General features: G+C 52.4%; 2 protein-coding genes across 3 annotated transcripts; one reads left to right on the top strand and one right to left on the bottom strand.

The window, feature by feature from the left end:
* OTOP2 (otopetrin 2) lies at nucleotides 1-25,191 on the bottom strand. The gene is made up of 8 exons (XM_014878292.2): nucleotides 25,116-25,191; nucleotides 6,613-6,815; nucleotides 5,583-6,011; nucleotides 5,003-5,139; nucleotides 4,331-4,389; nucleotides 3,551-3,684; nucleotides 2,213-3,102; nucleotides 1-1,592 (listed from the first exon to the last, which is right to left on the bottom strand). Exons 3-8 carry the CDS (start codon nucleotides 5,977-5,979, stop codon nucleotides 1,422-1,424), a joined length of 1,788 nt encoding a protein of 595 aa, XP_014733778.2. The 5' UTR covers nucleotides 5,980-6,011; nucleotides 6,613-6,815; nucleotides 25,116-25,191; the 3' UTR covers nucleotides 1-1,421.
* On the top strand, nucleotides 9,461-19,443 carry USH1G (USH1 protein network component sans). Of its 2 annotated transcripts, XM_088176623.1 has the most exons (3): nucleotides 9,461-9,828; nucleotides 17,130-18,371; nucleotides 19,070-19,443. In XM_088176623.1, exons 1-3 carry the CDS (start codon nucleotides 9,665-9,667, stop codon nucleotides 19,071-19,073), a joined length of 1,410 nt encoding a protein of 469 aa, XP_088032749.1. In that variant the 5' UTR covers nucleotides 9,461-9,664; the 3' UTR covers nucleotides 19,074-19,443. The 2 variants fall into 2 exon arrangements, with proteins under 2 accessions (XP_088032749.1, XP_014733631.1); XM_014878145.2 differs by lacking the exon at nucleotides 19,070-19,443 and having other exon boundaries at nucleotides 9,466-9,828; nucleotides 17,130-18,375.
* Nucleotides 25,192-27,771: the final 2,580 nt, after the last annotated feature.

Here is a 27,771-nt window from a genome sequence, read left to right as displayed (position 1 = left end):
TTTCAAGTACCATGATTTCCATTTATTATTTTTCCTTTGGCAGATGCGCACACGTCCATAGGGAAAGGCTGGATGGTTTCTGCCCCCTCTGCAGTGTTTTTTTATTGGAACAATAAACCCTGATGGAACAATAAAGCCTTTATTAGAACAGTTAAACCCTGATTTCTCAGGATGCAAACAGAGCTCAGCTGTGCCAGTTTGACATGCACCCTCCTGTGGTGGCAGGGAGGGCTTTCTGAGGCTCTGCTTGGATGCTGGGTACAGCAGATGGGCCCATTCCTGCCTCCTGCAGCCCAGGACTCCTGCTCTGAAAGTCCCCTCAGTCATTCAGTGGCTCATGGAGAGCTGCAGGCACACAGAAACCCGAATCAGAGTCTGGGTGCAGGGCTGTGCTCTAAGCCTCAAAGCACTCAGGCTTGAGGGTGCAGCACCAGCAGCCCTTTAGGGTGCTGGAGATCAAACTGGCCACAGCATTGCATTGATTTCTGTGTCATAGGGTCCCTTCAGGAGCTCAGTTACAGTGAAAATCAATAAATAACTTTGCATACAAAAATGTTCATATGTTAAAAAAAATCATTATGTATTTAAAAAAAGAAAAAAGAAAAAAAGAAAAAAGAAAAATCTCTTTATTATCCCCCAGACTGTATTGCCCACATCATCTTTATGATTCTTGAGCCCTGATTCAGGAAAGCTGAGAAAAAAGTGTGCTAAAGCAATCCCATATCAGGGCTAGCCTGCACATGCACAGCTCCCCCTCCTTGGGAAGAGGAGGATGCAGTGAAGCTTCCCTGGAGAGGAAGGCAGGGGCTGGCACAGGGAAGGGTCGAGAGGGCCCATACACACGGGCAATACAGAGAGGAAAGATTAAAACGTTTCCCAAAGCCTTTGTTGGTCACCAGTTTTTTTTCACATCTCTTCAGGGGAGTGATTTCTGACTGGCCGTACCAGGAGGTGAAGTGGTTTCACTTTCTGTCCTTCTAGGCCTGTGTTAGCCCCTTGCACTCTCCAGTTCTCTGTGTGCAGGGAGGCTCCGACTGCCCAAGGGTGCTGAGAACACTCTGGAGAGTCCATCAGTGGCATGGAGTGAACAGGCTTCACAAGGAAGGTGAGTCTCTGCATGAACCAAGGGTAATCACCATGATCCCCCTGGATACCTTCCTTTTTTTTTTTTAATCTGTTCTCTTTTAAGCTCTAAGAACTTCAGACACACACAGGCACATCCATACACAAGTAGCAAAAATAAAATCTGGACTATGTTTCAATGATCTTCACTGACAGTTCATAATGCCCCAACACTGCAAGGGGACACGATTCAGACAGTGCTGGAGACCCCTGGGAACATCTGAGCAGCTTCCCAGCCCTGGGGCAGGAAGAGGGTGGATTGCTTGAGGAGGATCTCATCTTCCTTGCAAGGGAGCTCTTTAGGACATGATGTAGACCTCCAGCAAACTGGCCACAGCGTGCATTCGGTAGAAGATCCCAAAGGGCAGGCAAATGTCCACGATGGCCGGCCACATGGAATCGCCATAGAAGTTCAGTTCTGTGTCATTGTCAAACTGGGGCCGGGCACCAAAGGCTGGCATGATCCAGAGCTGTGGGAGGAAACAGGAGAGCAGTGAGAAAGGTGTGTGGTCTGTCAGGGACCTGCAGCCACAGCTGCCCAGGAAAGGAGCAACCTCCTGGCCATGGGCTTTGAGAAGAGATGTGCTGCCATTTCTCAAGAAAGCCCAGACTTCACCCCAGGTATTTGTCCTCTTACATCCTTTCTCTGGGGGGCGAAGGGAACAGTTTAATGTAATTTATTGCTTTTTATAAGCAATCACACACATCCACTAATACACAGTAATAATACTGAAACTGATTATTCTCTTGCACCCACCTCTTCTGTCTGATATTCTGGTGATCAGGTCTGTTGATGTAGCCTGAAATGTCCTAACTTCAGGGAAGTTGCTGGGGGTTTTTTAGGCAACAAGGGAATCAGAATTCTGCATTTATAAATATAACTATTATATCTAAATATAACTATGTTTATATATATAAAATTATATATATATGCATATATAAAATATATAAATAGAATGTATTTTCTGCCCAGCAGAGGCACAGAAAGGACTGTTTTCCAAAGACCACACCCTTTCCCTCACAGACCCTTCTCCCTTGTGCTTGTAGCCCTCTCCTTCCCCCACAAACTTTTCTCCCTGCGTGTACTCACTATGATATTGCTCAGCAGCAGGAACATGGAGATCTCCCTCAAGAACTTCCTCCTCCAGTTCATCTTCTTGGGGGCAGTGAGGGACCTCACCAGGTGAGAAGCGTGCGTGGCTTCCGTGCCAGGAGCCGCGCCGGTGGCCAAGGTGCCGCCGGTGTCGGGCACCCGCAGGGACACGGCGTTGATGTTGACAAAGGTGAGCCCATAGAGATCCTTCTGGTGAGCCTCGTGCTTGCAGTCCTCCTTGGGGGGCTGCCGGTGGAGCCCCTCGATGATGAAGACGTTCTGGAAGGTGTGCTGGGCGATCATGAGGAGGGCGTAGGTCAGGTTGAGCGCGCTGATGGTGTCCCTTGGCGTGCTGGCCACGATGGCCACAATGGAGTAGTAGGAAATGGCATATTGCCCCAAGGCTGCCCCCATCAGCAGGGCCACGTCCAGGGTCCTGGTGGGGTTCTTGTGCCGGTCCATGTCCCTCTTGTCAAACCGGTAGATGACGGAGCCACCGATGCAGACAAGAGACATTAGGCTCAGACAAACAATGTTGAAGATGTAGTACATGGTGAGTGCTTGGCTCTTCTTGCTGGATTCAGTGCTGGAATTCACCTGCACCTCATACAGGATGAGGACTCCCAAACCACTCACGAGGATGATGAGGCCCAACATGATGCCTACAAAGAAGGTCCTTCTGAAGAGCCTGAACTTCAGGCGCTGAATGTGGTGGGAGTGGTGGTCTATGAAGCGTCCAACGTTCTTCCACATGACATAGACCATGGCAGAGGCAAAGAGACTGTACTCAATGTTAAAGGGGTACAGCCAAAAGTAGCCATTTTTGAAGATCTGACAGATTTGGCTGTTGCAATTGCATTCTTCAACTGAACTGCTTCTCATTCCCACTGAAAAGACAAAACCAGATAGATGCCCTGATATTAAAACAAGGAGCCAACACTCTTCCCTGAAGAACAGGATGTTTGGGGTCAGTGAAAATCATGAAAACGGACAAAAGAATATGTACCCACTTTGAAAACAAGGACACTTCACCCTCAGCTTTCTTGTGCCCAGGTTCTTTCTTAAAAAGTTAACTGTCAGGTTAAATCTTTCTTTTTCCTTCCCTTCTTCAATCCCATCCCATTTGTACAGAGTCTTCCACCTCTCTGACTCTTCTCTGGCAGAGGTTAGGAAATGAACCTCCAGGCGTGGCTTTTAACAAACCAGCCCTGATAAAGGTACCTCTAGCTCTAACCAGACCTTCTGAAAAGGAATAAAATCTGACTTGCTGGGAAACAATTTCTGCCTGATGGGATCACTCCCTGGACCAGATGGCTTTGCAAAGAGGCAGATTACCTTTCAGGAGCCACCTGAAGATTTCCTCTGTCATGTTTTTCTTCAGCTTTGAATGTGCCTTGTGGACAGACTCGTCTGTCACTGCTGACATCCACACTGCCAGGTTTGTAGTCAGCGTTAGCATCAAGCCACACCTGCAGGAGGAGGAGAAGGCTTGTGACATTAAAGCAGTGGCTCTAGGCCATGTTTCTCTCATCCATGGCTTAGGTGTGCTCAGAGGGACTGTGGCATCTGCCTGAAGTGGTGTGAGGACTCCAGTGGCCCAGGCTAGAAATCTTGATCCTTTTTTGCTGCCCTCACTCTCTTCCTACTTTTTGTCCATGCTCATGAGAATTAGCAAGGCTTGATCCCCAATGTTGCTTTTGAAAGAGCTTCTCAATAGTAAATAAATTAATAGAATTGGTCTCCAGTAGATCCAGTCTTGCAAAAGTGGACGAGATCTTATTTCAGCCCGAGGCTTGCCCACTGCATAGTTTTCTTCCCAGGGAAGAAAAAGTCAACTATGAATCATTATTTAATGATAATTATTTATTTAATACTATCTGCTTTGAGTAATGTTTTTATTCTTGAATTGAATCCCAACCCTGATAGATCCACAGGTCATTAACCTCAACTGCTTGAGCTGGGATCCAAGTTTAGCTGGAGATTGAGCAGGTTTAGTTTTGGACAGCATTAAGGGATTATCCCCTGGTTACATCTTAGCTGTGTGAGAGAGTACAGAGTGCTTGTGGGGACCCAGGTCTGCTGGGCCAGTGGGATTCAAGGAGCAGCAGTGCTCACCTGGTAACATTCAGGTGCACGTGGATGCAGTCTTTGGCAGAGACCCACAGGAAATATGTCTGCAGGGGAAAGAAAAGAAGTTGTTATTTCCAGCGAAACAAGAAAGCAAAGCACATCCCTCTGAAGGGGGCATCTCCCTGCAGAGCACAGAGCAAGCTAGAGCCTCTTTTGCTCGGGTCCATCTGGGCTCAGCCTAGCTCATAATGCTGGCCCTCTGCTGGACATTCTTTCTTTGCTCCCACTGCCATTGCTCTGCCCACGGCCACTCCTTGCTCTGTCTAAATTGTCTCTGCCTGATCTCTTCCCTCCCTGGCATTGTCCCAGAGCAGGGGGTCCTCTGTGTGGGCCCTCAAACTGCAAGGGAGCCCCTGCCTTGACTGTCCTTCTCCTCCTCTGTTCTTCATGGGAAAGGAGACCTGGCTGGCTGGGGGCTGCTCAGAGTTTGTGACAAAAATGTCATGGGATGGTAACAAGTTTAAATCATTGCCTTAGAGTGAATTCCATAGATGGGAGCTGTCGTGGCTGGAGGGGAAGATGTGGGTTGGGTGGGGGCTGAGTTAAACCCTTGCATTTGCTGTGGGGGCAGTTGAACTAAATCCAGGAGATCAGAGCTCCTTCCACTGGTGCCTGTGTCTCTCTACCTCTCCCCAAGACAGAGCACAACCATCTCACCTGGACAATCACAAATATTGCCTGCACAATGGGGTAGATGATTTTGATTGCAGACAGGCAGCTGTAGAAGCTTGAGTAATATCCTATTTTGAACACATCCATGACAAGGCTGAAAATGGCAAATAGGATCAGGCCTCCTGTTGGGGAACAAAAATATCTGTGGTTGGACAGATGTGTGCACACATGGTCTAATGCAGATGGATGAAAGGAAGAAGAGGAAATGTCATGAAGAGGCTTTGCTTCTACTGCTGTTTTTCCTCTCCCAGCACCCAAATTATTTTGGCAGCAACAAAATCATACAATAATTTTTTCTGGAAGTGATTTTCAATCAGCCTGGTACGCTGGGGCTAACAGCTCTTGCAAAAGCAGCAGGAGAGATCCTGGTGTAAGTTACAAATAACCTTTGTGGATTCAGGGAGACCTGGCAGTGAATCCAGTGCAGGCACCAGGAGCTGACCTGAAGCAGGGCACGGTGCCATGCCCCAGTCCATCAGCAGGAAGAGGCTGTGCCCAGATCTGGTAAGAACTGATGCTGCCATGAACTGTCCCCCCTGTATGTCCCCTCCAGCCCAGCACCTACCTCTCAGCCAGATGGGCCCGGCGTGGGAGTCCTTGCCGAGGATGGCACCCGGGCACCGGGAGGTGCCGGCGAGGTAGAAGATGATCCAGATGATGACAATCAGCATCATGACGGTCAGCAGGAAGAAGACGTCGTAGTCGTGCACGGCGATCTTCTCGAAAGCCCCGCTGCTCACCAGCGTGCAGGCCAGCAGGGCCAGGTGCACGGCCAGCAGGATGGAGAACATGCGGCCACCCTTCTTCCACACCTCCTTGGAGGCAGGAGTGGAGGGGGGCTGGTGGCTGAAAGATGTGATCTGGCTGGAAGCCAGGCTGGCTTTGTCGTCCTTGTGTCCACAGCCCATGCTGCAGGGGGGGTGTCCGAGCTCGCTGTCCTTCCGCCCGGGCTCCTCGCTCATGGTTCAGCCAAGGCTCTGCCTGAGGGTCAGCGCTGCCGGGAAGAGACGCCCATGAGTGAGAGGAGCATTTGGGACAGCCCAGGACTGGGCCAGAGCAGGACACGTGATGAGGAGGACAGAAAGTATCACAGGAACAGGGAAGGCTGAGGCAGGGAGTGCAAGAAGAGAGATGAGCTTATTTTCAAACTTTCCTTTCCTGGTTCCCTGAAGGCGTTTTTGACTTAAGATGCTCTTGCTCAGGCAGATCCAGGTCAGTTTAATAAAGCGCATCTAATTGGTCACACAACATTTATATGTTTATTGACGTAAGATTTGGAAAAGCACCAAAAATCACTCACAGGATCAAATATCTTGGGGCAAACAGCCAGTGTGGTTTAAATTCTAAATGTCAAACATTCAACATTACGAGAAATTGTTATACTTCCTTGCTGAAGAAAGGTAAGAAACCCCTGGGAAATCTTTGGAACATCACATTGTAATTTGTAGCAGTTCCTGCAGGAAGGGTGTGAACTACCTGAGTTGTCACGGGCCTCTAAAGCCCCTTGCCTGTGCCAAATGTGGCATTTCATTGATTCTCAGTGAAAAGCATGAACTAAAGTGAATTAACCATCCAAACAAAGCCATTCCACCAACCTGTTCTGCTGCCTGGGATCCAAATCTCAGCTCCTGCCAGGCTGAGAAGTTTCCCTGTTGCTGCAGCTTGGTCAGTTGAAGAATTTATACCTGTTGGGACGTCTCTGTAATTTATACCATGTCTGGAACTGACAGCAGGGCTTCATGGGCTTCTCAGAGAAACTCATGTGATCCATTTTGTGCAATAGCTGATTTTGGGGAAGCTGGAAAGAGATGAGAAGATAAGGGCTATTTACCTAGCAGGAGCATGAGTTGACAACACTGCTAAGCATGGCATGGACTGCTCGGTCACAGGGTCATGGTCACCACAGAGCAAGGCTACCCCACCAAATCTATCTCCCTACATGCATGAGGTCTCTTCCCTTGAGAGGTGATGGTTTAGGTGATGAACTTATCTTTGGTGATGATTTTGTGCTTGGCTTTCCGCTTGTTGGAGCAGAATAAACACTGTGCCCCACCCTGTGCTATTCAAATCAGTCCACTCCGAGCCTCGAAGGTTCTTGAGGAAAAGGAAGAAATTTGCATTTGTGCCTGTTCCTTTCCCACCCATGCTGTCATCAACGAGGAAGGTTTAGCACTAGAAAACGGCAGGATTTAGGGACCGGAATTTGTTCTCCTTTGCTGACGCACTGCCTTTGCTTTTTCAGGGCGGGATCACCTTTCTCTGGACCTCAGGACCTTAACTCCTCTCCTTCCAAGGAGTAACCGTGTCACAAACCACAGGGCAGATATGATTTAAACGTTTGTCTGGTAATGGGACAGTTTCTGCTCAAGAGCCCTTTCACCCAGCAATGTTTTGTCGGGGAGCTACAGGAGTCCCAGGCAGTTCTAGGTGGATGGGGACAAGTTCTAGTCCTTGAAATGCCTCTTTTGGAGATGTCTCTGCTGCTTTCCCCCTTCAGGGCAAGCACAGAGCTGGGGCCGTTTGCTGTGTGTTTTCTCAGTCTCATTCCTGTCCGCTTGTGTCCTTCTTGCTGCCCTGCAGGTACAGCACCAAACCTGTGTGGGATGGGGAAGAAGAGCTCAGGATCCACTCTCCAGCCCAGGAAGAGCTCCGTGTGTCCCTCCTGTGCTGCCACCAGCCACACCAGCTCTGCCCTGCCTGGCCTCCGCTGAGCCATAGGGATTCCTTCTGGGGTGAGTGGTTGAGCTTTTCTCAGTCTGCAGCCTTTCCCAGGGGAAACCCAGGCCTCCCAGAAGTAAATCCGAGCTGATAATGATGTTTTGCAGAGGCCAGAGGTTCAGAGGCCCCTCGGGCTAAACGTGCTGGTTTACCCTGCCTCTTTTGTCGTTACCAGCCAGCAATAGAGGAAAGAGTGTTTACTGCCTCGGGCAATGCTCCCAGTCCCCCTGGCAGCCAACAAATTTAATTAATAACAATACAAGAATCATTAAATAACGTCAGTAATGAATTGCAGACATTACTGTGCTGCTTTTCACCTGCAGGGATCCCATCAACAAAACACTCAGTGGCTACTACATCCCATCAGGACTTGCCCAGGGAGGCTGAGCTGGTGCAAAGGAACCTGTTGAGGTGAGCAAAGCCCGCAGGGAGCAGACCTTGGCTCTGATGCACTTCCAGGTGTCCCCGGGCAGCCAGGACGCTGACACTATGTCAGTCACCCAGGGATTAATCACTGCAACTTGCGTGGGTGCACCTGGCACTGCTTTAGGGCCACCCTCCTATCTTGGGACTTTTTTTTTCCTTACAAAAATAAGCTGCCTTTCTCGCTGTTTTAGTTCCTCTCTGCTCATTGCCTTCCAAGCCCTCATGCTGTCTTACACTCTTTACCATTTTTCCACTCTCCTCCCATTTCTCACCGATCTGATGGCTCTGTCTTCACCCTCTCCAAATCCTGTGCCTGTCCATGGTCACACACACACAGTCCAGCCCTGGAGATCTCAATTCCCAGAGTTATTACAGGTAAAATGAACAAGAGAGTAGCAGGAAATTCCTCCTCCATGTCAGCATGTTCCAGGGGATACAATCCATCGATTCACCCTTGGGTGTAATGTATTGGGGACAACATCCAGGCTTGGCTCCACCTTCCCGACAGCAGAGGGTGCCCGGGAACCGGGAATGCTATGCTGGAGACACTGCCTGGGGCTGTCCAGCTCCCCGAGGCTCACCCCGCCGGGAATTCTGTGTCAGCAGAAAAGACACCAGAGGCTGAACACTGCACCCCCTGCACATTGCAGTGGGGTACCGAGTTACACACAGGGTTAGGGGTTTTTTAGTCTCCAGAGAGGGAAAAGAGGTGAGGAAGGGAATGCTTCCAGCCCTTGTGAGTTTCCTTGGTTTATCATATTCCCCTTCAGCAGTTTGTTGGGCAATTCTGTGGGTACAGGCAGGGTAGATGGGGGGTGGGGAGACGGGACAAGGGTGGTGACTGGGTCTGCTGTTGTCTTCCTAGCGACGCTAGGGAGAGATACAAATAAATAAATAATTTTTTTTATGTTTTACTTTTTAGTGAGGAAAAGCTGAGCTGTGAACACCCCCGGTATTTGAAATCAGTCACCAAACTGCTCCCAGCCAACTCCACACACAGCAGGATTATCTCTCCAGGTCCCAGCTCTGACAGGGGAGAGGCCGTGGGGCATCTGCTCCACTGACCCACTGCTCCTCCTCTGGCTGCCCTTTGCTTGGGATGGGGTAGCTCTGGAACAGGGCAGGACACAACCCAGCAGCCTTCCTGCTCTGCTTGGGGGACACGTAAAGCTGGAGAATTGCTGCTGTGTGCCCCCGTGCTGAGCCCAACAGAGCGATGCTGCTTAATTGGAGCTTTTAATGTGCCGTGGAGCTGGTGCGTGTCGCCAGGAGCCGCCGGGGCCGGAGGATGCTTAGGACCCAGGGGAAGCGCTGTGGAGCCCGGCTGGCTGGGCTTGGATCCGCTCCTGCCTCCCCGGCCAGCACTTCTCAGGTGTCCTGGTCCGCGGAGCTGTGCGAGGCGAGCGGGGCTCTCCTGGCAGCTGCCCCTGCCCCACTGCCGTGCCCACCCATGCTCGGGACACCCTGGGCACCCATGTGCTGGCCCGGGGACCCCTGCGCACCATGAATGACCAGTACCACCGAGCCGCCCGGGACGGCTACCTGGATCTGCTGAAGGAAGCCACCAAGAAGGACCTGAACTCGCCGGATGAGGATGGCATGACCCCGACCCTATGGGCCGCCTACCACGGCAACCTGGACGCCCTGCGCCTCATCGTCAGCAGAGGGTGAGTGCTGGCCACGGTGCTGCTCTGCGGGACAAAATAGTCGGGACCCCCTTCCTCCCCCTTCCCTGCTCGCAGCTCAGTGTGCCCCACAAAATCATGTCCATAAGACCCCCTACTCCTGTCCTCCCTGCTCTTACTTTTCTTTACTTGTGGTGCTTTGAATATAATCCAACACTCCTGATAACTGCTCTGTGTTTTCCCAGCTCCTCTGATCCTATAAGTGCTCCTGCCTCCAGCCTGCTTGCAGCACCCTGGGTAGAGATGAGTTCTCCTTTCCAAGTGCTTTGTGATCTTTTATCTGTAAAGATAAACACATTGTGTTGCTAATATGAAAAAAGTCCTTTTAAGTGAGGCAGCAAATAACTGCTCCCTCTGTCCCAAGAATGCTCACAGAGGGATGTGTGCAGTGCCAGCTGGCAGTGGGTGGCACTTGTCTGTTTTACCCAAAGCAAGGTCTCAGTATGTGACCCCTGGGCAGCTTGTTGTACACTTGGAGCCTCGGAAATTCAGGTTTTCCAAGAGCAGATTTCTTTAAGTGCAGTCTCCTCCACAGGGCCTGCTCCGTACTGGTCTGTCTCTCTGTAACTCACCCTGGGCTGCCAAATCTTAGGAGTTTCTGGCTCCCTAAATGTGGATATGGTGGAGAGGTGGGAGTAGGATTGAGGAGACTTGTCAGACTGGAGGAATTTAGACCTTGGTGTTGGGGGAACCACACAAGGTCTGTGCTAAAGCAAGACCTGCCATTCCTAATTCCCTCTGGGGAAGTCTGAGACTCTCCAGTTCTTACTAACCCCCCCAGGACATATCCCAGTGCTTCCTTCTGCTCCAGAGCACCTCATCTAAAGCCATCCAAGCTGGAGTGGCTTCTGCTTTGTGTTGAGAGATTGGTGGTGCTGATTTTGATTTCTGTCTTTCTAATATTGAGGAATGGTATTGAGGTCAGCAGCCTGGGTGGACACCACACCTCCTTGGAAGGGCTTTACTTCTCTTTGTTGGGCTTGGTGGGCCTGTCACCTCCCATGCAGGGATTTTTCATCTACCCTGAGCTGTGTTACCAGCTCTGGTACCTGACCAGCCATATCTCCACTGCACCTGGTCCTGGGCTCTTGCCATCTCCTGATACTCTGGTTTGCTTGTGCAAAACATTCAGCTAGTACCTCAGCTGTGCTCACAGGCAGAGCTCCTCCATCCATTGCTGTCCTTTCATTGTAAATATTTCCTTTCAGATCCTGAACTGAAGGCTGTGTACAGAGTGGCTTTGAGAAGTCCTTAAGCACCTGATGCAGTAGGAGTGTGTTCAGGAAAAGATTATTTCTGAGTCTGGAAGGGAGAGAGCAAGACAATGCTCCGTGTGGAGCATCCTGAGATGGTCCTGGGCTGAGAGCCCTGTGATGCTTCCCTGGGTGGGGCTCTGTGACTCCCTGTGTACCTCCCAGGAAAGACTGTGCCCAGCAAAAACCTGTCCGGAGCTCCTGTCAGGACAAGAATTGCTAGCCAGGGCCAGAGAGACATAGGAGGAATGCTCAGGGCATGAGACTCTGAAGCTAAAAATGGTTCCAAAGACTCTTTGATGGCCAAAAAGTTAATCTGGAAGGCCCAAGTGATGGATGAATGCCTCTTCAGAAAGGCAAAGCCTTTTGGACTAACTTTATAATCTCTTTATATTACTGTATCTCCTCATACTGCTCATCTCCATCACACTGCAGCACCACTGCTTGCCCTGCCAACCCCCATCCAAGCCAGCAGTTTCTGCCTCTCCACAAAGTCCAAAGGGCTGCTTTTATAAACTCACATTGGATTAAAAGGTCCTTGTGGGCTCAAATCGTGTTTGAGTGCAGCTCGGCTGCTGTTTAATTAACAACCTAATATACATTTGTTCCTGACAAGGAAAATAGCCTGGCAAAAGCCCAGTGCCCTTTACATGATGGATGGTGGAGCAAGGTGTGTGGCTGTGGGACTGCAGGATGTGTTTGCATTCGTGCATTCATCTCCATGTGTCAGATCTTTGCCCAGGGCCACAGAGAGACCAGCAAAGTTCTTGGCATGGAGACAGGCACACCCCTGCTCCTTGGAGCTGGCTTTGGGTCTGTGAGAGGCAGGAAAGCCCCAGCCTGGGCACGAGGGTGCCAGAGAGGTGGAATTGTGCAAGACCCAGGAGAGCCTGAGGGCACGCTGTAATTTTCTGCCAATGCCCAGGATGATGTGCCACAGTATTTAAGCCTTGTTCAGAGATGAAACTTAATGCTGTGTTATAAATGGTACTATTACACCTGCACTATAACCACTGTGAGGCAAGAGGGAGGGACCCTGAGTATCCCAAAATGTCAGGGAATTGGCCTCTGCTGCCAAAATATTCCTCCTTTGGTTCAGAGAGCCGTGCACTATGAGACAGGGGAGTGTGGGACTATGGCATGGAGTGGAGGGGGGGTGGAGGCTTTGAGGCTGGGCTGGCTCCATGCAGGAATGGGGTGGGAGGCATCTTCAGGGTCTGAGGGGGCTGGTGAGCCTCCAGCTGGGTTGCATGGGGATGTCAAAGCACAGAGGGCAGCAAGAAAACCAAAACCTCCTTGCCAGTGCTGGGCAGTGGCACCAGTGCCCAAACAAGCCAGGACATGCAGGCTGTTATGAAACGCCCTGGTGAGGGTGGCCAGAGGAACCCTGAGAAAGCAGGGGTGTGGGAGGGGGCTCCTGGAGGCCAAAATCGTGGCTCTAATGGCCGTGCCAGGCTGATGGACACATCTAGGCTCTGTCATCAGTAAAGGAGCCTCATCCACGTGTTCAGCAGGTTGTGGTGTCAGGCTGAAACAAGGAAGGGGAAAGAAATCCTTTGGTAGATCCTTAAGGGAAGCTTGTTGCCCCAACCCACATGGAAGGGGTAAGGAAGCAGGCTCACTGTACTGCCCTTACCAGCTGCTGATGTGCCTCTGTGCCCCCTTTGCAACGGACAGAGAGAAGGTTTAGGATGGAGGGATCAGCACTGGCTCATCCTTCTTGTTTGCCACACAAAAAGCCTTTTTCTTCCTCCTGGCTGGGCTCCAGTGAGGAAAACAAACTCAATTAACATGACGGTTGGGAAGAGGCTGGCGAGTTGGCATTTAGCATTGCAGCTTTTCAGACACAGCAATTCCTCAGTGTGGCTCGTTAGGCACTGCTGTGGCAGTGGTGGGCACCAGTCCAGCTCCAGTTACAGGCAGGTCTGGGGGCCTTGGCTGGGACAGCAGAAGTGAGAAAGTGTCTGCAGTTTCCTCACTCAGCTCGTCACCCAGCAGACCTGCTCTTCATTTTCCCTTCTTACAAAAACAGGGGGCACAGATACTTTGGATGTCAGTGGCAGAGAGGACAAGTGGCTCAGCCATGGTTTGGGGGTGACAGTAGCTCCTGACATCAGCCAGGCTGCTCAAGGGCATCACATCACCCCAGCCAGGGCAGGGCTGCAGCGGAGGTTGCAGCAGAGGCATGTGAAGGTGATGTGCATCCTCTGCCACAGGGCTGGAGCCACGTGGGAGCCAGGGCAGCCTGGCTGTGTTGGTGGGGACCTTCCCTGAGTGATGACCTGCCTGGGAGGTGAAGGAGCAGGGTGGGGCACTGTTGCAGCTTGGTGGCTTCCGGCACCTGAGCTGTCTGCTGGGAGTGAGGGTGAGCCCTGGGCATGGCGAGGTGCTGAACCAGGAGACATGGCCCCGGGCACTGCCCCAGCACCAACACCCACCTGGCACAGGACCTGCCAGCCCAGCTTTCTGCTGGGACAAGGGGCAGAGAGCCCTGGCATGAGCCTCTACAGCATCTCTGCTGGATTTTGGGGGATTTGAACCTGAGGGACAGCTGAATCCTTGGTCTACCACCACCTGGGGAAAACTTGCTGTACAGGACCCAAAGCTTTGCTCTGAGCCCAAAACCTCATCTTTTCTGCTCTTTTCTAGGCTTTGCCCTGACTGACTATACTGAAAGTAGTGAGGATTGCTCCTCGAGCCATAAATTATATTTTTTCACTCTTCCTCTATCCAAAACCATTTTATGGGAGCAGAGACACTCTGCAAACAGTTGGCTCCTGGTCTGAGGGCCCAATTCCTCACACATGCCCATGAACCAAGGGTGAGCCAGCCCTTTGCTATCAGAGGAACTCCATACATGCAGCCAGGGAAGAGCATATGTAAGTGCCACTGAATTCCCCAGCTAATTGGGATCCCACGGGAGAAGCAGAGGGGAAAAACCAGCAGGAAGGGAGTGAGCGTGCATGTCATGGTGCAAACACAGTGACTCAAGAGATGCTCATGTCCACCTAAGGGGCCCAATTAACAGTGTTTTAATAATGATTATTACAGGAGTTGACTAAGTGCTCAAAAACTCTTTGAAGCTGAGAAGTGCTGCACTTTACACCTGTTATTAAAATACGTTCCCACTTAGTGGACCCTGCAGTCAGCATCTCCTCATATGCAGCACCCCGGAGGTGAAGTTTTGCTCAGACAGACACCTGCCAGAGGGAGGGCCTCATGTTTATTATCTGAGTTGAATCAAACATCTCTGCTTTGCAAGTCACCGTTCTTTCCTTCTGATGCATTTTTAGCGCCTGCGGCAGACATTTGTAGGGCAGAGGGCCTGAGATAGCTAATTTTGCTCAAATGCTCTTGTTTCTAGACAGTGGAAATGACCAGGGAAAGTTGGTGCTCATGTTCTTTCCCCTCATTCTCCGAGGAAAGTAGACTTTCACATATGAACCCCCCCAGAGCTCCCTGGCTTTGCCCTCTGCCCCCTGAACCACACAGACCTGAGAACAGGCTCCAAAAGGTACTTGATGGGTTGGGCATCCACACACTTGGTTTAGGGAGCAGGACTGTTTCCACTGCTCGGTCACTGTCCACATCATGAATCCACATCACACTGGGACCCTCGGGGTGTCCTGGCTCACCTGTCCACACATGCCAGGCACACAAAAACCTTTTCAGAGCACACAAAACAAACCAACAGCCCTTCACCCACTGGAGTCTCCCCACCAGCACCAGCAGCTCCATGTGGAACAGGTTCACTGGCTCTTTAAATCCAGCTCTATCAATAATTTATTCCTCTCTTGCAATTCATCAAATATTTATCCTCCCCATGCATTTCCTAGCCTGGACATGTCACTACGAGGGTAGAGGCAAGGGCTGGGGAGTTATTGCTCCTGGAAACTCGGCATTGTCAGAGTATTATCAGATCCCTTCTCTCCTTTTCTTGGCTTCATGGCTCCTCAACCCTATGATCTCCTGCCTTCCCCCTCCTCATCACCCATGTCTGAAACCTTTTTCTCCTTCTATGACAGGTGTCAAAGACTCTGGCTCAGAAGTCCTGAAGGGCTTGTGGGCTTTTTTGGCCTTACAGAGTTTTAAACCTTTTGATTAACTTCCTGAATTTGCCAATGAGCTCAAGGTTGTACTTGCTATGTTTCTGTAAATTTAGTGAAAACATGTTTATGATGGAGTTGCTATTCATGCTCCCTCAGAGAAAGCTGAGTGCACCTCATAGCAGCTTTCAGGGACTGAAGTTAGGAAGTTCGTGCTTTGGGTGCAAATAATCTCCAGCTTAACCTCTGGACAGGCTTTATTGATTCTTTAAAGCCTGAGGATTGCAAACTTGGCATTACACTGACTGGGCAGTTCCTCTCTGTCTCTGCTGCCCCTTGGACAGTGTTCCAAGCAGGCAGGGGGGTCCCTGTGTGGGGATGAATGTGCTGAATGAGGCTATTTCTGGGCTTTGTGCATTGGCACAAAGTGATGAAGGTGCACAGCAGCAGGCCAAAGAAGTCTCTCTGCTCCTGTGATCTTCTGCTTATTCCCTGGAGAAGTATTTGGGCTCTTTGAAGTCAGACAAGCCACAGCTCAGAGCACATGGGATTTGGGAGAGGGTTCTGGGCTCTGCTGCTCCCAGCTCTTGTCAACTCAGATCCTTAAGCAGCAAGGAGTTAAGTAACCCTTGCTGAAGGTCTCAAGTGTGCATTTAAGGAGTTGGACCTGATGATCCTTGATGGGTCACTTTCAACTCTCCATATTCTATGCTTTGCTTTTTGCACTCCTGGTGTCACCATGGGTTGGAGCTGAGGTCTGTGGAGGAGGAGCAGTGCTGGGTTCCTCTGGAGCTCACTGAAAGGGTGCTGTGGGAACAAGCAGGAGCTGTGCTGAGCCAGAGCTCTGCCGAAGCCCTGCTGCCCATGAGGAGTTGCTCCTGAGGGTGGTGGAGCTGCCCAGCCTTAATAAAAGGCTTTGCCATACCCATGTGCACGGAGGGAGAGTGCCCTGTTGACAGATACTGCTGCTGGCTGCATATCATTAGCACACAGCTCGGGAGAGGGCTGGTGCCAGCAGGGGTGTGAACTCTCTCGTTTCACCTGAGCACAAATACAGAGGAATGTCAGGAGGACAGACTTCCTTGGATCCCAGGTTTGTGTTTGTCCTGGCACAGGAGGTAGGAGTTGAGGACAAGTCGTTTTGTCCTGTCAGCAGCTTGCTGGGGCAGGGGCTGGCATGGTGCAAATGGAGATGCTACTGGCAGTGTCCAGCTCTTGAGGAGTGCAGAAACCTAATCTCCACTTTCTCTGAAACTGGATTCTCAGGATGTGCTAATACCCATGTGCTTCCAGTCGTGCTATCAACACCAAGTACGGTACAGCAAAATCCCCCACAAAACCCCAATGCAGAGGCAAATGACAGCAAAATCACTTATTCTCTCCTGCCAACATTCCCCTTTGTGCCACAGGTTTCCCCAGGTGCCAAGGAAGAGGTGGGTGAGAAGGTACAGCAGCTGGGGAGTTTCAGAACCATTGCTGAGGATGGATGTTTCATGGTGGGATTCCAAGGTATCCAACCCAGGATGTGGCACACAGAGAAGTATTTTGGCATGCCCGCCACAGAGTCTGAATGAAGCCAAGATCTGAATACAGAATCTGACTAGAATTTAATGAAATATTTGAGATTTGAAATTTTATAACATGCTTAAAATCTGAGCTGGAATTAGACCTGTATCTCAGTTCTGGACTATTCAGAACCTGCTTGCCTTTCTCCAGAAGTTGGTTTGATGTGGGAACGCATTTTTCTTGAGACCTAAATTCAAGTCCCATTGTCACAGACTTGCATGCAGGGCACGTGACTCCATGTCAGTAGTACAACCCTCCAGAAGGCCCTTTTAAAATTAAGTTGCAGGAACCAGAGGTGCATATCTTGATATTTCGAGGAGTCACCAGTTCATGGTGCTGATTTGCACCTGCACAGCTGGGAATATCTCAATTGTCATCAACCCCTGCATGCTAACCAGTTGTGTTTCTTGCTGCTTAGGGGCGATCCAGACAAATGTGACATCTGGGGGAACACCCCCCTCCACCTGGCAGCAGCCAACGGCCACCTGAACTGCCTCTCCTTCCTCATCTCCTTTGGGGCCAACATCTGGTGCCTGGACAATGACTACCACACCCCACTGGACATGGCAGCCATGAAGGGGCACATGGAGTGTGTGAGGTACCTGGACTCGATTGCTGCCAAGCAGAGCAGCCTCAACCCCAAGCTGGTGAGCAAACTGAAGGACAAGGCCTTTCGGGACGCGGAGCGGAGGATTAAGGACTGTGTGAAGCTGCAGAAGAAGCACCACGAAAGGATGGAGAAAAGGTACAGAAAGGAGATGTCAGATAATTCGGATACCATGAGCTTTTCCAGCTATTCAAGCAGCACCTTAAGCAAGAAGTTCCAGCACATGTCTATGGTGACTTCCCTGCCATACTCACAAGCCACCATCCACGGCACAGCCAAGGGAAAGACCAAAATACAAAAGAAATTAGAGAAGAAGAAGCAAGTGGACGGAACATTCAAGATCTACGAGGATGGGAGGAAAAGTGTGCGGTCTCTGTCGGGCCTGCAGCTGGGCAGTGACGTCATGTTTGTCAAGCAGGGCACGTACGCCAGCCCCAAGGAGTGGACTCGCCGCAACATCCGAGACATGTTCCTCACGGATGAAGACACTGTCTCCCGTGCCATAAGCGACCCAGGTTTGCACATGGACTCGGCCCACTCGGAGGTCAGCACCGACTCCGGGCACGACTCCTTGTTCAACCGCCCCGGGCTGGGCACCATGGTGTTCCGGCGCAACTACGTCAGCAGCGGGCTCTTCGGGATCGGCCGGGAGGACGGGGCCGCGCTGGGCGAGGACAGCGCCGACGGCATGGGCGTCAGACTGCGGAGCCGCCTGCAGCGCTCGCCAAGTCTCAACGACAGCATTGGCAGTGCCAACAGCCTGCAGGAGAGGAACGCGGAGGAGCTGCCCTGGGATGAGGTGGAGCTGGGCTTAGACGATGATGATGAGCCGGACACCAGCCCCTTGGAAACTTTTCTGGCTTCCCTGCACATGTTTGAGTTCATCTCGATCCTGAAGAAGGAAAAGATTGACTTGGAGGCCCTCATGCTGTGTTCAGACAATGATCTGAAGAGCATCAATATCCCGTTGGGCCCCAGGAAAAAGATTGTGGATGCCATCCAGAGGAGACGACAAACGCTGGAGAAGCCAGATGTCATTGTAGACACTGAACTGTAAGTAGGAGATGGGGTGTCTGAGAGGTTAATCCCTTCAGCAGGTGGAGATGTGGATAATGTAAGGTCTTGTTTTCAACCTGCTTTGAAAGAGCAGGAGTCCAGGTAACCTCAGCACTTGTGTGTGGGGGCAAATTCCTGCTCGTGTGGAAAGGATGAGAGTTTGGAGAGGTGGCAATAGCGTTAGTTCATTACTCAATAATCTTAATGTAACTGGGCAGGACATGAAGCCCTGGTTTTGTTTCATAACCCGTTTGAATGCAGACTGCTTTGTGGTCTGATGCTACTCAGTCCATGTAACAGATTTTCAACCACACTCAGGCTTGTCTTGACTCTTCACCTTTCTGAAGACATTAGGAAATCAACCACAATTCCCAGTGGTAGCAGAATGATGGCAGTGCCCGGTGACATTGGGAATCCTTCCCCAAATGCTTGAGATCTTACTCAGGCCTCTGGAGATTGCATATCTGGGTTGGAGTTGTTGCTGTTTTATGATGTTTCCAGGGTCTGGTTGTTTGGGTTAAAGGACTGTGTACCTGTCAGAGAGGTGAAGAGAAGGCCACATGCACTGACATCCCAATTTACTGTGTTTGGGCTTCCCAGCCTTCAAATATCTCTGTGCTGCTTTTACAGCCTTTCAGCACAGCTTGTTCTTGGATCCTGGGGATGCTGATAGATTTTTTTCTTTTCCTTTGCAGATAGCAACAGCATTTTTTTTTTTTAATGCTCAAGAAACAAACCCAGTTCTAAGTTGCCAGAAAACACAAGCCAGAGACTCCCTTCCTGGGGCAGCTGAAAGCTACAGCCATCCTCACCCCCTCGCTCTGCTCCCTGTCTGTGTGATGCTCCCCAGGCAGTTCCTGGCATGGAGGGACAACAGCTGAGATTGGACCAGGCAGCTCCAACCTGCCAACCTTCAAGGGATCATGATCTTCCACTCGCTGGAGGAAGGAGTGAGCTGCACAGATGGCTGGGACTCTGCTGTCACAGGCTGTGAGACCACATCAAGCCATGAATAGAAGGAGATAATGTGATATTTTCAAAGGGACCCAAAATAAATAATTACAATCCATTCTTCCCTGAGCAAGTGGTTGTTTTGGGGTTTGGGCTTGAGGAGCAGAGGGTTTGGGAATTCTCTCTCCTGGTTCTCATTTGGTGAGAAGCATCATCTTGTCTGGTGCTATGTTTTTGGAAGAGAGTTCTGATATCTGTGGTCTCAGTTTGAGATGTGCCAACCCTGACTTTGGCCAGCAGGTGCCCAACAAGTCTGTGAGTCCGGTCTGTGCTGTCTTGAGGGCAAAATCCAGAATGAAGATGATGCTTTGAATATGTTGGTAGTTGTCTTCCAGTGGTCAAAATGGTTCTTTCACAGATGCAATATTTCTGTCCCACCTCTCCAGGGCACTGAGCTGTGTCAGCAGTTTGTGTGCAAGGGACCTTGTCTTTCAAATCCAGCAATTTCCCAGGACTGAGCACAGCACCAGGTGCAGCCCAGAGCCTCTTCTGAGCATCCCTGATGCATCAGTGCTCAAAGCACAGCTCTGAACTGCAGTGTCAGGTGTTTCCACAGACCCATCCCACTGACCAGTGTACTCCCAGCTCCACGGTGCCATTTTACATGTGATCTATGAATGGCCCCTGGGTTGCAGGAGTTTCTGGGGTGCAGCAGCAGGATGGGCAGTGACATATCCTATTGAGGGAGAGTCAGCAGCCTGTGCCATGAGGTGTTGGCAAAGTGCCTGTTCAGGCTGTGATGCAGGCTGCCACAGATCAGAAAAATGCTGCACAAGTTACTGGCATTGCTTATCCACTTTATCTCAGGGATGAAAATTATTAGGAATGACTGTGTGTGCTCATCCCAGGCCAGGCTGGGATTTGGACCACATTTAGTCCCTTTGGAGCTGCAGAGGCTGTGGCTATGCTGGTTGGAAGATGGGGATTTGTTTGGTGTGAAGCAGCTGTGCTGCTCCCTGCCTGTGCTTGCCCTGGGTGTGTGGGTGTAGGGGAGGAAAATTACTCTTTGCAAGTTAGAAATAGTCAGACGTTTCTCTGCCTTGCTGCTCCCTGAGTGGCAGAATCCCCACCAGGAGAGTGTGGAGTCCCAGCCTTGTGCCACTGCTCTGGATCCCCTAAACACCTTCACTCCATTGAGGATCTGAGATCTTTCTGCACAGATGTAAACTGATTCGTTTTTTAAAAGCATTTTTAAAGACCTAACAGTGCACATCTGAGATTACGAGTTCTTTGTAACTCTTGGCTCAATGTACAGGCAAAAGGGTGAGCGATCAGAAGAGCTGAGTCAGTGAGTTCTCCAAGAAGGCTGCACTACCCCGACCCCAGCATTGTTTCCTTTGGTCCCTTTCCAAAGCCCGGGGCTGTCCCAGGGACAGCGATGGGAGAGCGATGGCGTGGCTGATGTCACAGCTCCCTCTGCCGGGACCGGGTCTGGGAGAGCAGGACAGGACCCACAGCCCACTGGGATCCACTGCACCCTCAGGTGAGTTTTCAGGTGAGTCTGTGATCACTAAATTCACCCTCTCCCTCATGCACATGTGAACCTCATCCAAGCCCTCTGCCCCTTTTCTGGATAAGTGCCAGAACACCAGCTGCCCACCATGAACCAGTCCCCAGCCCCAATTTCCCCAGGGATGGATTGTGCCTTTGGGTCTGTGCTGGGTGCAGGAGGGGAGTGATTTGCCATGGCTCACTCCAGTGCAATGGCAACCAGTGTATCCCAGCAGATGACAAAGGGAAGTGGATCTTTTGGCTTGGCACCCACTGGAGACTTTAGCAGGTGAGGTACTGGGATGTGGAGGATATTTCAGAGCTCTAGGCACCTGGGGTGTGTACATTCCCTAACTTTTGCCATTTTTTTTAGGAGCACCTAAGAAGTTGCTGATGTTGAACTGATGCTGATAGAGATCCTTTCTCCCAACTTGTCTTTCCTTCAAAGAGCCAGTGAAAGGTTTGGTGACTTGCCAGTAGCCATGTGCCGTGGGATGTGTCCCTGTATAGCTAAGACCGAGCCCAGAAATGCTACTTGAGATCACCAAGCCCTGAGATCAATGTGGTCACCTCCTTGATGCAAGGAGACACCAAAACTGAGCTCTGGCATTAATGCAGTGTGGCAGAGCCCAAGAGATGGGCTCTGTGGGATGAGGAGGGTGGTCTGTGGACACGGGGTGGCTGCCATTGGCATCAAAAGCCCCAGAACAAACCTGCATTTGGATCTTATGCGTGTTCCTTTCCTTGAGGTTTGGTCCTTGTTTTCCAACCAGGTTTGTCCTACAAAGTGTGGGGCCACAACCCTTGCAGGACACAACATCCAAAGCCCTGGCCAAAGAAATGTTTCCTGCATTCCAGCCCCCCTGTCCAGCTGGGTTGTTGCATCCCACGGGGCTCATGATGGAGCATGAGATGGGAACATGGCTGTCCCCAGGTTCTCAGAGCTCAGTGTGCCCTGTGGTGCTCTGCCCATCAGAGCTTCCATGGGGAAACCTCACGGTGCTCATTACACTCCAGGACCGAGAACAACAAGCTCCTTTCCGAGAGGGTGCTTGTGAAAGCAGGGTGGAGGCCAGGGCTGGCACACCCTGGAGAACACCCTTAAATACCCTCCCAAACAGAAACCCAGGCAGGCAGCAGGTTTCCCCGACCCACTGCTGCCAACGAGCCAACACCGTCCCTTCTCCCTGCCTGTGGCACCAGAGCAGTCAGACACAGGGCAGGTCCTACAGTGGATGGCAGCATGTCCCCATCAGGGCACCAGGGATCCTGGGGATGGTTGTCCTGTAACGCCCCAAGCCACAAATCCCAAACCGCCCTGTGACTGTGTTAACTGGGACTACCCAGCAAAACCAGTCCCCTGCGTTTAGCTTGGACACGTTTCCTTGTCCCTGACAGTGTAGGAGGTGGTGTGTAGGGAGTGGAAAAAGGCCAATGGGTCATGCCACTGGTCCAGCCATGGCATGGGCACCCCATCCTTGAGTTGGACAGTCCCAGCTCCTCCATTGAAGGAGCACTGCTCACAAAAGTGATGCTGATTCCCAGGCCCTGCCTTTATCTCAGGCAGCTGCTGCAAGGGGGGATGTATTGGCACTCATTAGCACTCAGGTGCTCCAGACCACAGTCTGGAGTGGGGAGAGAGCAAAGGAGGTTTTTGGGGGTGATTGAGGTCATATGGTGGTAGCACTGGAGATGTGGGCTTGCAGACACCATTGCAGAATTTCTGCTCAGCTGCTGGGTACTGCTGCTGGCCCATGGGGACATGGCTGCTTCCCCAGGCTTCTGGCAGCACCAGGTTATTGGCTGCTGCCCTAGGTTAGCACACGTGCTCAGCCTTGCCATGTGGGACTGACATGGGAACAGAGAAAGGACATCAACCACAGGACACCAGCTAGGACCACAGGACACCAGCTGGCTCCTACAGGCAGAGAGGACCAGGGGAGGCATTTTCCTTGGGCTGGAGCATCTTGTCCTCAGCCCTGCCTGGTGCTCTTCTCCCCTAGGCTCACCCGGAGTTGGTGACAGCCACGGTGCCCACACCAGAGGGTGACTCTGGGGTCCAGGACCTGCCAGGCCAGCGTGGACCGTTTCACCCCACTTGCTTAACTATTTCCTGCCCATCCCACCAGAGATTCACTTCCTGGCCCAGCAGCTGAGTAATGCATGGCTGCAGGAAGGTGCATGGCCAGGATGGAGGCAAGGAGCAAGGGGATTGTTGCAGAGCACCCCCAGCATGCTCTGGCTTTGCTGTGCCTTGCATAGTGTCCCCTGGCAGCCCAGCACAGGAATGGATGTGGCACAACGACCAAACAATGCTCACTGAGCAGTCAGACACAGCCCCAGCACCACAATATCCCTTATATGAACAAAGGGTCAGCTCAGCAGGGACACGGGGGGGTCCCAGGGGTGATAAATCAGCTCAGCAGGGACACGGGGGGGTCCCAGGGGTGATAAATCAGCTCAGCAGGGACACGGGGGTCCCAGGGGTGATGGATCAGCTCAGCAGGGACACAGGGGGGTCCCAGGGGTGATGGATTAGCTCAGCAGGGATACAGGGGGGTCCCAGGGTGATGGATCAGCTCAGCTGGGATACAGGGGTCCCAGGGGTGATGGCATGGGGAAGCTCTCAGTAGCTGGGACAATACCAACAGTGGCTCCTCAGCAGTGCTGGTAGCTGTGACCAGGCTAAGCCTGGGGCAAACAGGATTGATGCCCTGGATGGCCTATAAACCTGCTCTGGACACTTTGGTGGGAGAAAGCTGGAGGACAAAGCACTGAGAGGGCTGTGGGACGCTTGGCTGGTGTGGGGCCAGGCCAAAGACTGTCACTACACGTACTGTGGCAGTGCCTGCCCTGCAGCATGGGGATCCCTGCTCACAGAGCCTGAGCTCCAGGGTGGCTCTGAGGGCTGTGGTGACCCCAGCTTTCATCATTATCTCTCACTTTCTTGGAGGGACAGAGACAATCTTCCTGCTGCTCCTGATCTCTAAGCTTTAACCTTTCAGACTGTACTTTCACAACAACTAGATCTTCCTGTTGCAGGACACCAAGATGTAACACATCAGCACTCCACACAGCCAGTGAGCCATCCAGCCCAGAAAGTCCTGGCGGGATCAGGAGCAGCCATTACCAAAGGAGACACCTGGGTGAAGGCTGGGCCACCCAGTTCCTCATGGAACTGCATTGGCTGGAGCATCAAGGGCAGGGCTGCCAGGGTGGCATCCAGCCCAGAAACCACCTAAACCCAGACAGTAAGCAAGCATGGATGGACTTCCCAAGGGTCCCATTTCCTCTCTGTTGAGGCTGCAGCCACCACTGCTTGGGCAGAGGTAGCAGCAGGCTCAGCACGACACTGCTCTGGTCCAAGGACGGGCTCTGCCCTCGCAAGAGGCGCCAGAGACAGCTCTGTCTGCCACAACATCCCTTTGTTCCCATCCATTATCTCTACCTCAAGAAACAGCAACACTGTTGCTGGGCAGGCATGACCATGTCGGAGCAGAGCTTGGGACCCTCACCCATGCTTATCCCTCTAGGACACTGCCCTGGGCTCTCTGACTGTGTTTTGGAAATGCACCCATGTCTGGGATGGCTGGACTTCACATGTCCCCATCCCTGGAGTGCAGTGCCATCAGCTGTGGGCAGTGCTGCTGACCACCACAGAGGAATATACAGGAATTCCAGAATGCCAAAAGGCCTGAACACGGCAGAAGGCAGATTCTGGAAACCAGCCTGGTGCTGCCTTTAATGTCTGCGATGATAAACCCACAGCCCAGTCCTTCTCCACAGCCACAAACAAACCCTGAGCGTGGCACTGTGGCTCGGCTGACCCGGGATGGCTGCAGGTCACAGCATCCGATTCAGATGGGGATGCCACCCCCAAACCCTTCCACATCCTTGGCACTGCAGACCCCCCATACCAACACCCCTTATTTCAGCACCTCGACCCCATTAGTGTTTTGGAGCAGTCTTCCCAGGGCAGGGGGATCCCCTGGGGTCCCATGAGGCCAGGGAAGGCTGAGCAGCACGGCTGCCCACTTGGGGAGGGATGGGGAGCTGCACAGGGCACCCGTGACCCCAGGGGAGCCGCTAGCTCCGGAGAAGCAGGGAGCCAGCCCGGCTCTCGGCCCCGCGCAATAACCGAGCTAACGAGAGCCGCTGTCAACAAGTCCGCAGCTCCCCAGCCGGCGCAGGAAGGACGCCTGCTCCAGGGATCCGGGAGGAGAAACCTGTTTCACTGACCTTGCTCCATCACCGCCTTCCTGGCTGCGCCGTGGGCGTTTGGGGCTGCGGCGGGGGCTCGGCGGCCCCTCAGGGGCTCAGCGAGGAGGAGGAAGAGGAGGAGCGGGGCTGGGAGCGCATCGCTGGCGGGCCGGGGCGCGGGATGCGCCGGGCGGGAGGGAGGGCGAGCCCCGGCTCCGTGGATGCCGAGCCTCGATCCTCGCCTGCCTGCGGAGCCTCGCTCCACCCCTCACCCGCTAATAAAGCCTCCGCCGCGCCGGTCCCTCCTTTGCCACTGACTCACGAGCTGACCCAGCCCAATTCCCCAACTGCCCCGCACTTCCATTTTCTGACCTACAAAGCCCGGCTCATCCCCAGCACTCTCCTGCTCCTTTACATAAGAGCACCCGGCTCCAAACCAAACCCTGCGGCGCTGGGACGCTCTCGAGGGCTGCCCGAGGGGTGACAGTGTGTGCTCCACGGCAGGGTGCGGGCTCGTCACCCGTGCCCAGGGAAGTGGACCCCGGCTGTGGTTTCGTGGGTGCTGCACAGCCTCGAGGGCACTCGCTGGCACCCACAGACAGCATCTCCCCAGGAGCTTTTATCCCTTTTTTTGATCCTTTGCTCGCGTTTCAGGGGCTGGGAAGGGCAGGTGAGCAGCAGATGCTGTTCTTGGCATGGTGTCCTGCCTGCTTTAGTGCCAGGGAATGCTGTCCTACTGTCCTGGTGCTTTGGCACCCCTCCAGTACCCCGAAACCCGAAGAGTCAGGTTTGGAAAGCAGGCCAGAGATGCTGGGGAGGTGGAGGCTTTATGGGCACCTGTCAGACTGTGATGGGATGTGCTGGACTCATCTCCACTGGTGGTCAGGGAGCAGCTCTGACCACATCCTGCCCCTTCTCCTCTCCTCTCCTCTCACCTGGGAAAAGCATAAAAACACGCTTTTAAAATTTCTTTCCCTTTTTTTTTTTTATTGTTCTCCCAGTTGCTTTCACAAACAATGACAAATGCTGTTCTGTGTGAAGCAAAGGTCCTGAGGTGGAGGATGAGCCTCCTTGGATCACAATGACACAGGTGACAGCACCTGTGAGCATCCTGGCAGGAAAGCTGCAGGGTGGAGGACCCCCAGGGTAGTCAGAAGATGCAGGAATCCCCAAGGAGTGAGACCCTGGAGCTTTGTGTCCCAGGACTGGATGGGTTGGGACAGGAGCTGGCTCAGCTGTGGCCCAGTGCAGCCTGACGTAAGAGGTTATACAATGCAGGATGCTGGGAGCAGCATCGGCGTGTCTGTGACCAGAGCCCTGCTCTGGCTCCAGGATAACACCCACACGAATAGGGACAGCCCTGCCCTGTGCTGGGCATCCCTCACAAAAACCCGGGGTGGCAGTGAGAGCTCCCTGACCCTCCCCAGGAGGCATTTTGGAGGTGCCAAGATAGGCTCCGTGGTGCCAGGGGAGCAGCATGGCTCCTCCCTGTGAGAGATCAGCCCCCGGTATTCGAGGCAGGTGGCTGAAGGTGTTACTCACCTGGCCCGGGGCTGCTCTGCTCTGCCGGGCAGAGATGCCACGTGCTCAAACCACCTTTCCTAAGGGAGGATCAGCCAGTGCCTCCTGGGTGGCTTTCCATGCCAGGGTGGATGGGCAAGTCCCCAGCCCTCCCCAGGCATCCCACAGACACCAGGGGCTGGAGGAGGTGACATGGAATGGGCATCTTCTTCTCTGAAGGGTACCACAAGCTCACCTTCTCACCACCATGCCAAGGACTATGCCAGCCCTGACAGTAGGATAAGGCTGTGATGGGACTTAAGGCTAAAAGAATTACCTTTTTACACTGTTTCTTCCCAAAAGTATTATGTGTATTAAAGAAGGGGTGGGAGCTGACCTCTGTCCTCAAATGTCCTCCCCACCCTGGATCCCCACCACCCCTGCCACCAGCAGAGCCTTCCCAAGTGGCTGATGGCAATCTGCCCTGCACTTCCATGGTACAGGGAATGGGCACAGGAACCCTCTCACAATGTCACTGTGGACTTGTCTTTTGGAGAGGTAGTTTTGCTACCCAGAGGTTTGTTACTATGGGAAAGGGAGACCTACTGCTAGGAGAAGGCAGAGCTTATAGGGATATTTTTTCTATATCTGACAGCAGGTTTTCTCCCACTCTGGACCAGATGGAGTGCATTCCTGGGTGAGAAGTTGTCCCATGGGATTGGGAAAAGCCATGTGCAAGCTGAACCTGAGATTTTCCATGGGCTTCAAGAAGGCTGCTTTCACCTCTTTTTCCAACAAAACGTGAGTCTTAGTCACGTTCCAGCAAATTTCCCAATTTCCTGAGGGCATCACCTTTTCCACATGCCAGAAGGAAATATCCTTCTTGGAAGCAGACTCAGGCTGGGCAGCAGGGCTATTCCCAGAACTGCCTCTGGCCTCTCTTGGTAAATTCTGCTATCAGCTCCTTGCCTGGATCCAGCTGACCATGGCCCAGCCAGGGATGTGGCTACAAGATGCCTTCTGTGTTTTCCGGCAGATCCAGCTGCCCTTGGGCCTCCTGGGCTGGCAGGTGCCAGGGTGGTGCTGGTGGCACCTCGTGAGCCCTGTGTGTGTTTCGGAGGAACCCTCTGGGCTGTGCCAAGGGCCCTGTGACGCTCACGCTGCCACTGTAGGCACTGCAGGAGGCCAGCCTTAT

The sequence above is a fragment of the Sturnus vulgaris genome, chromosome 20 (assembly GCF_052056855.1).
Source record: "Sturnus vulgaris isolate bStuVul1 chromosome 20, bStuVul1.hap1, whole genome shotgun sequence".
NCBI classification, from domain to species: domain Eukaryota; kingdom Metazoa; phylum Chordata; class Aves; order Passeriformes; family Sturnidae; genus Sturnus; species Sturnus vulgaris.
The sequence above is the reverse complement of the archived record's forward strand: the minus strand, read 5'-3'. Positions and strand labels throughout refer to the sequence as shown.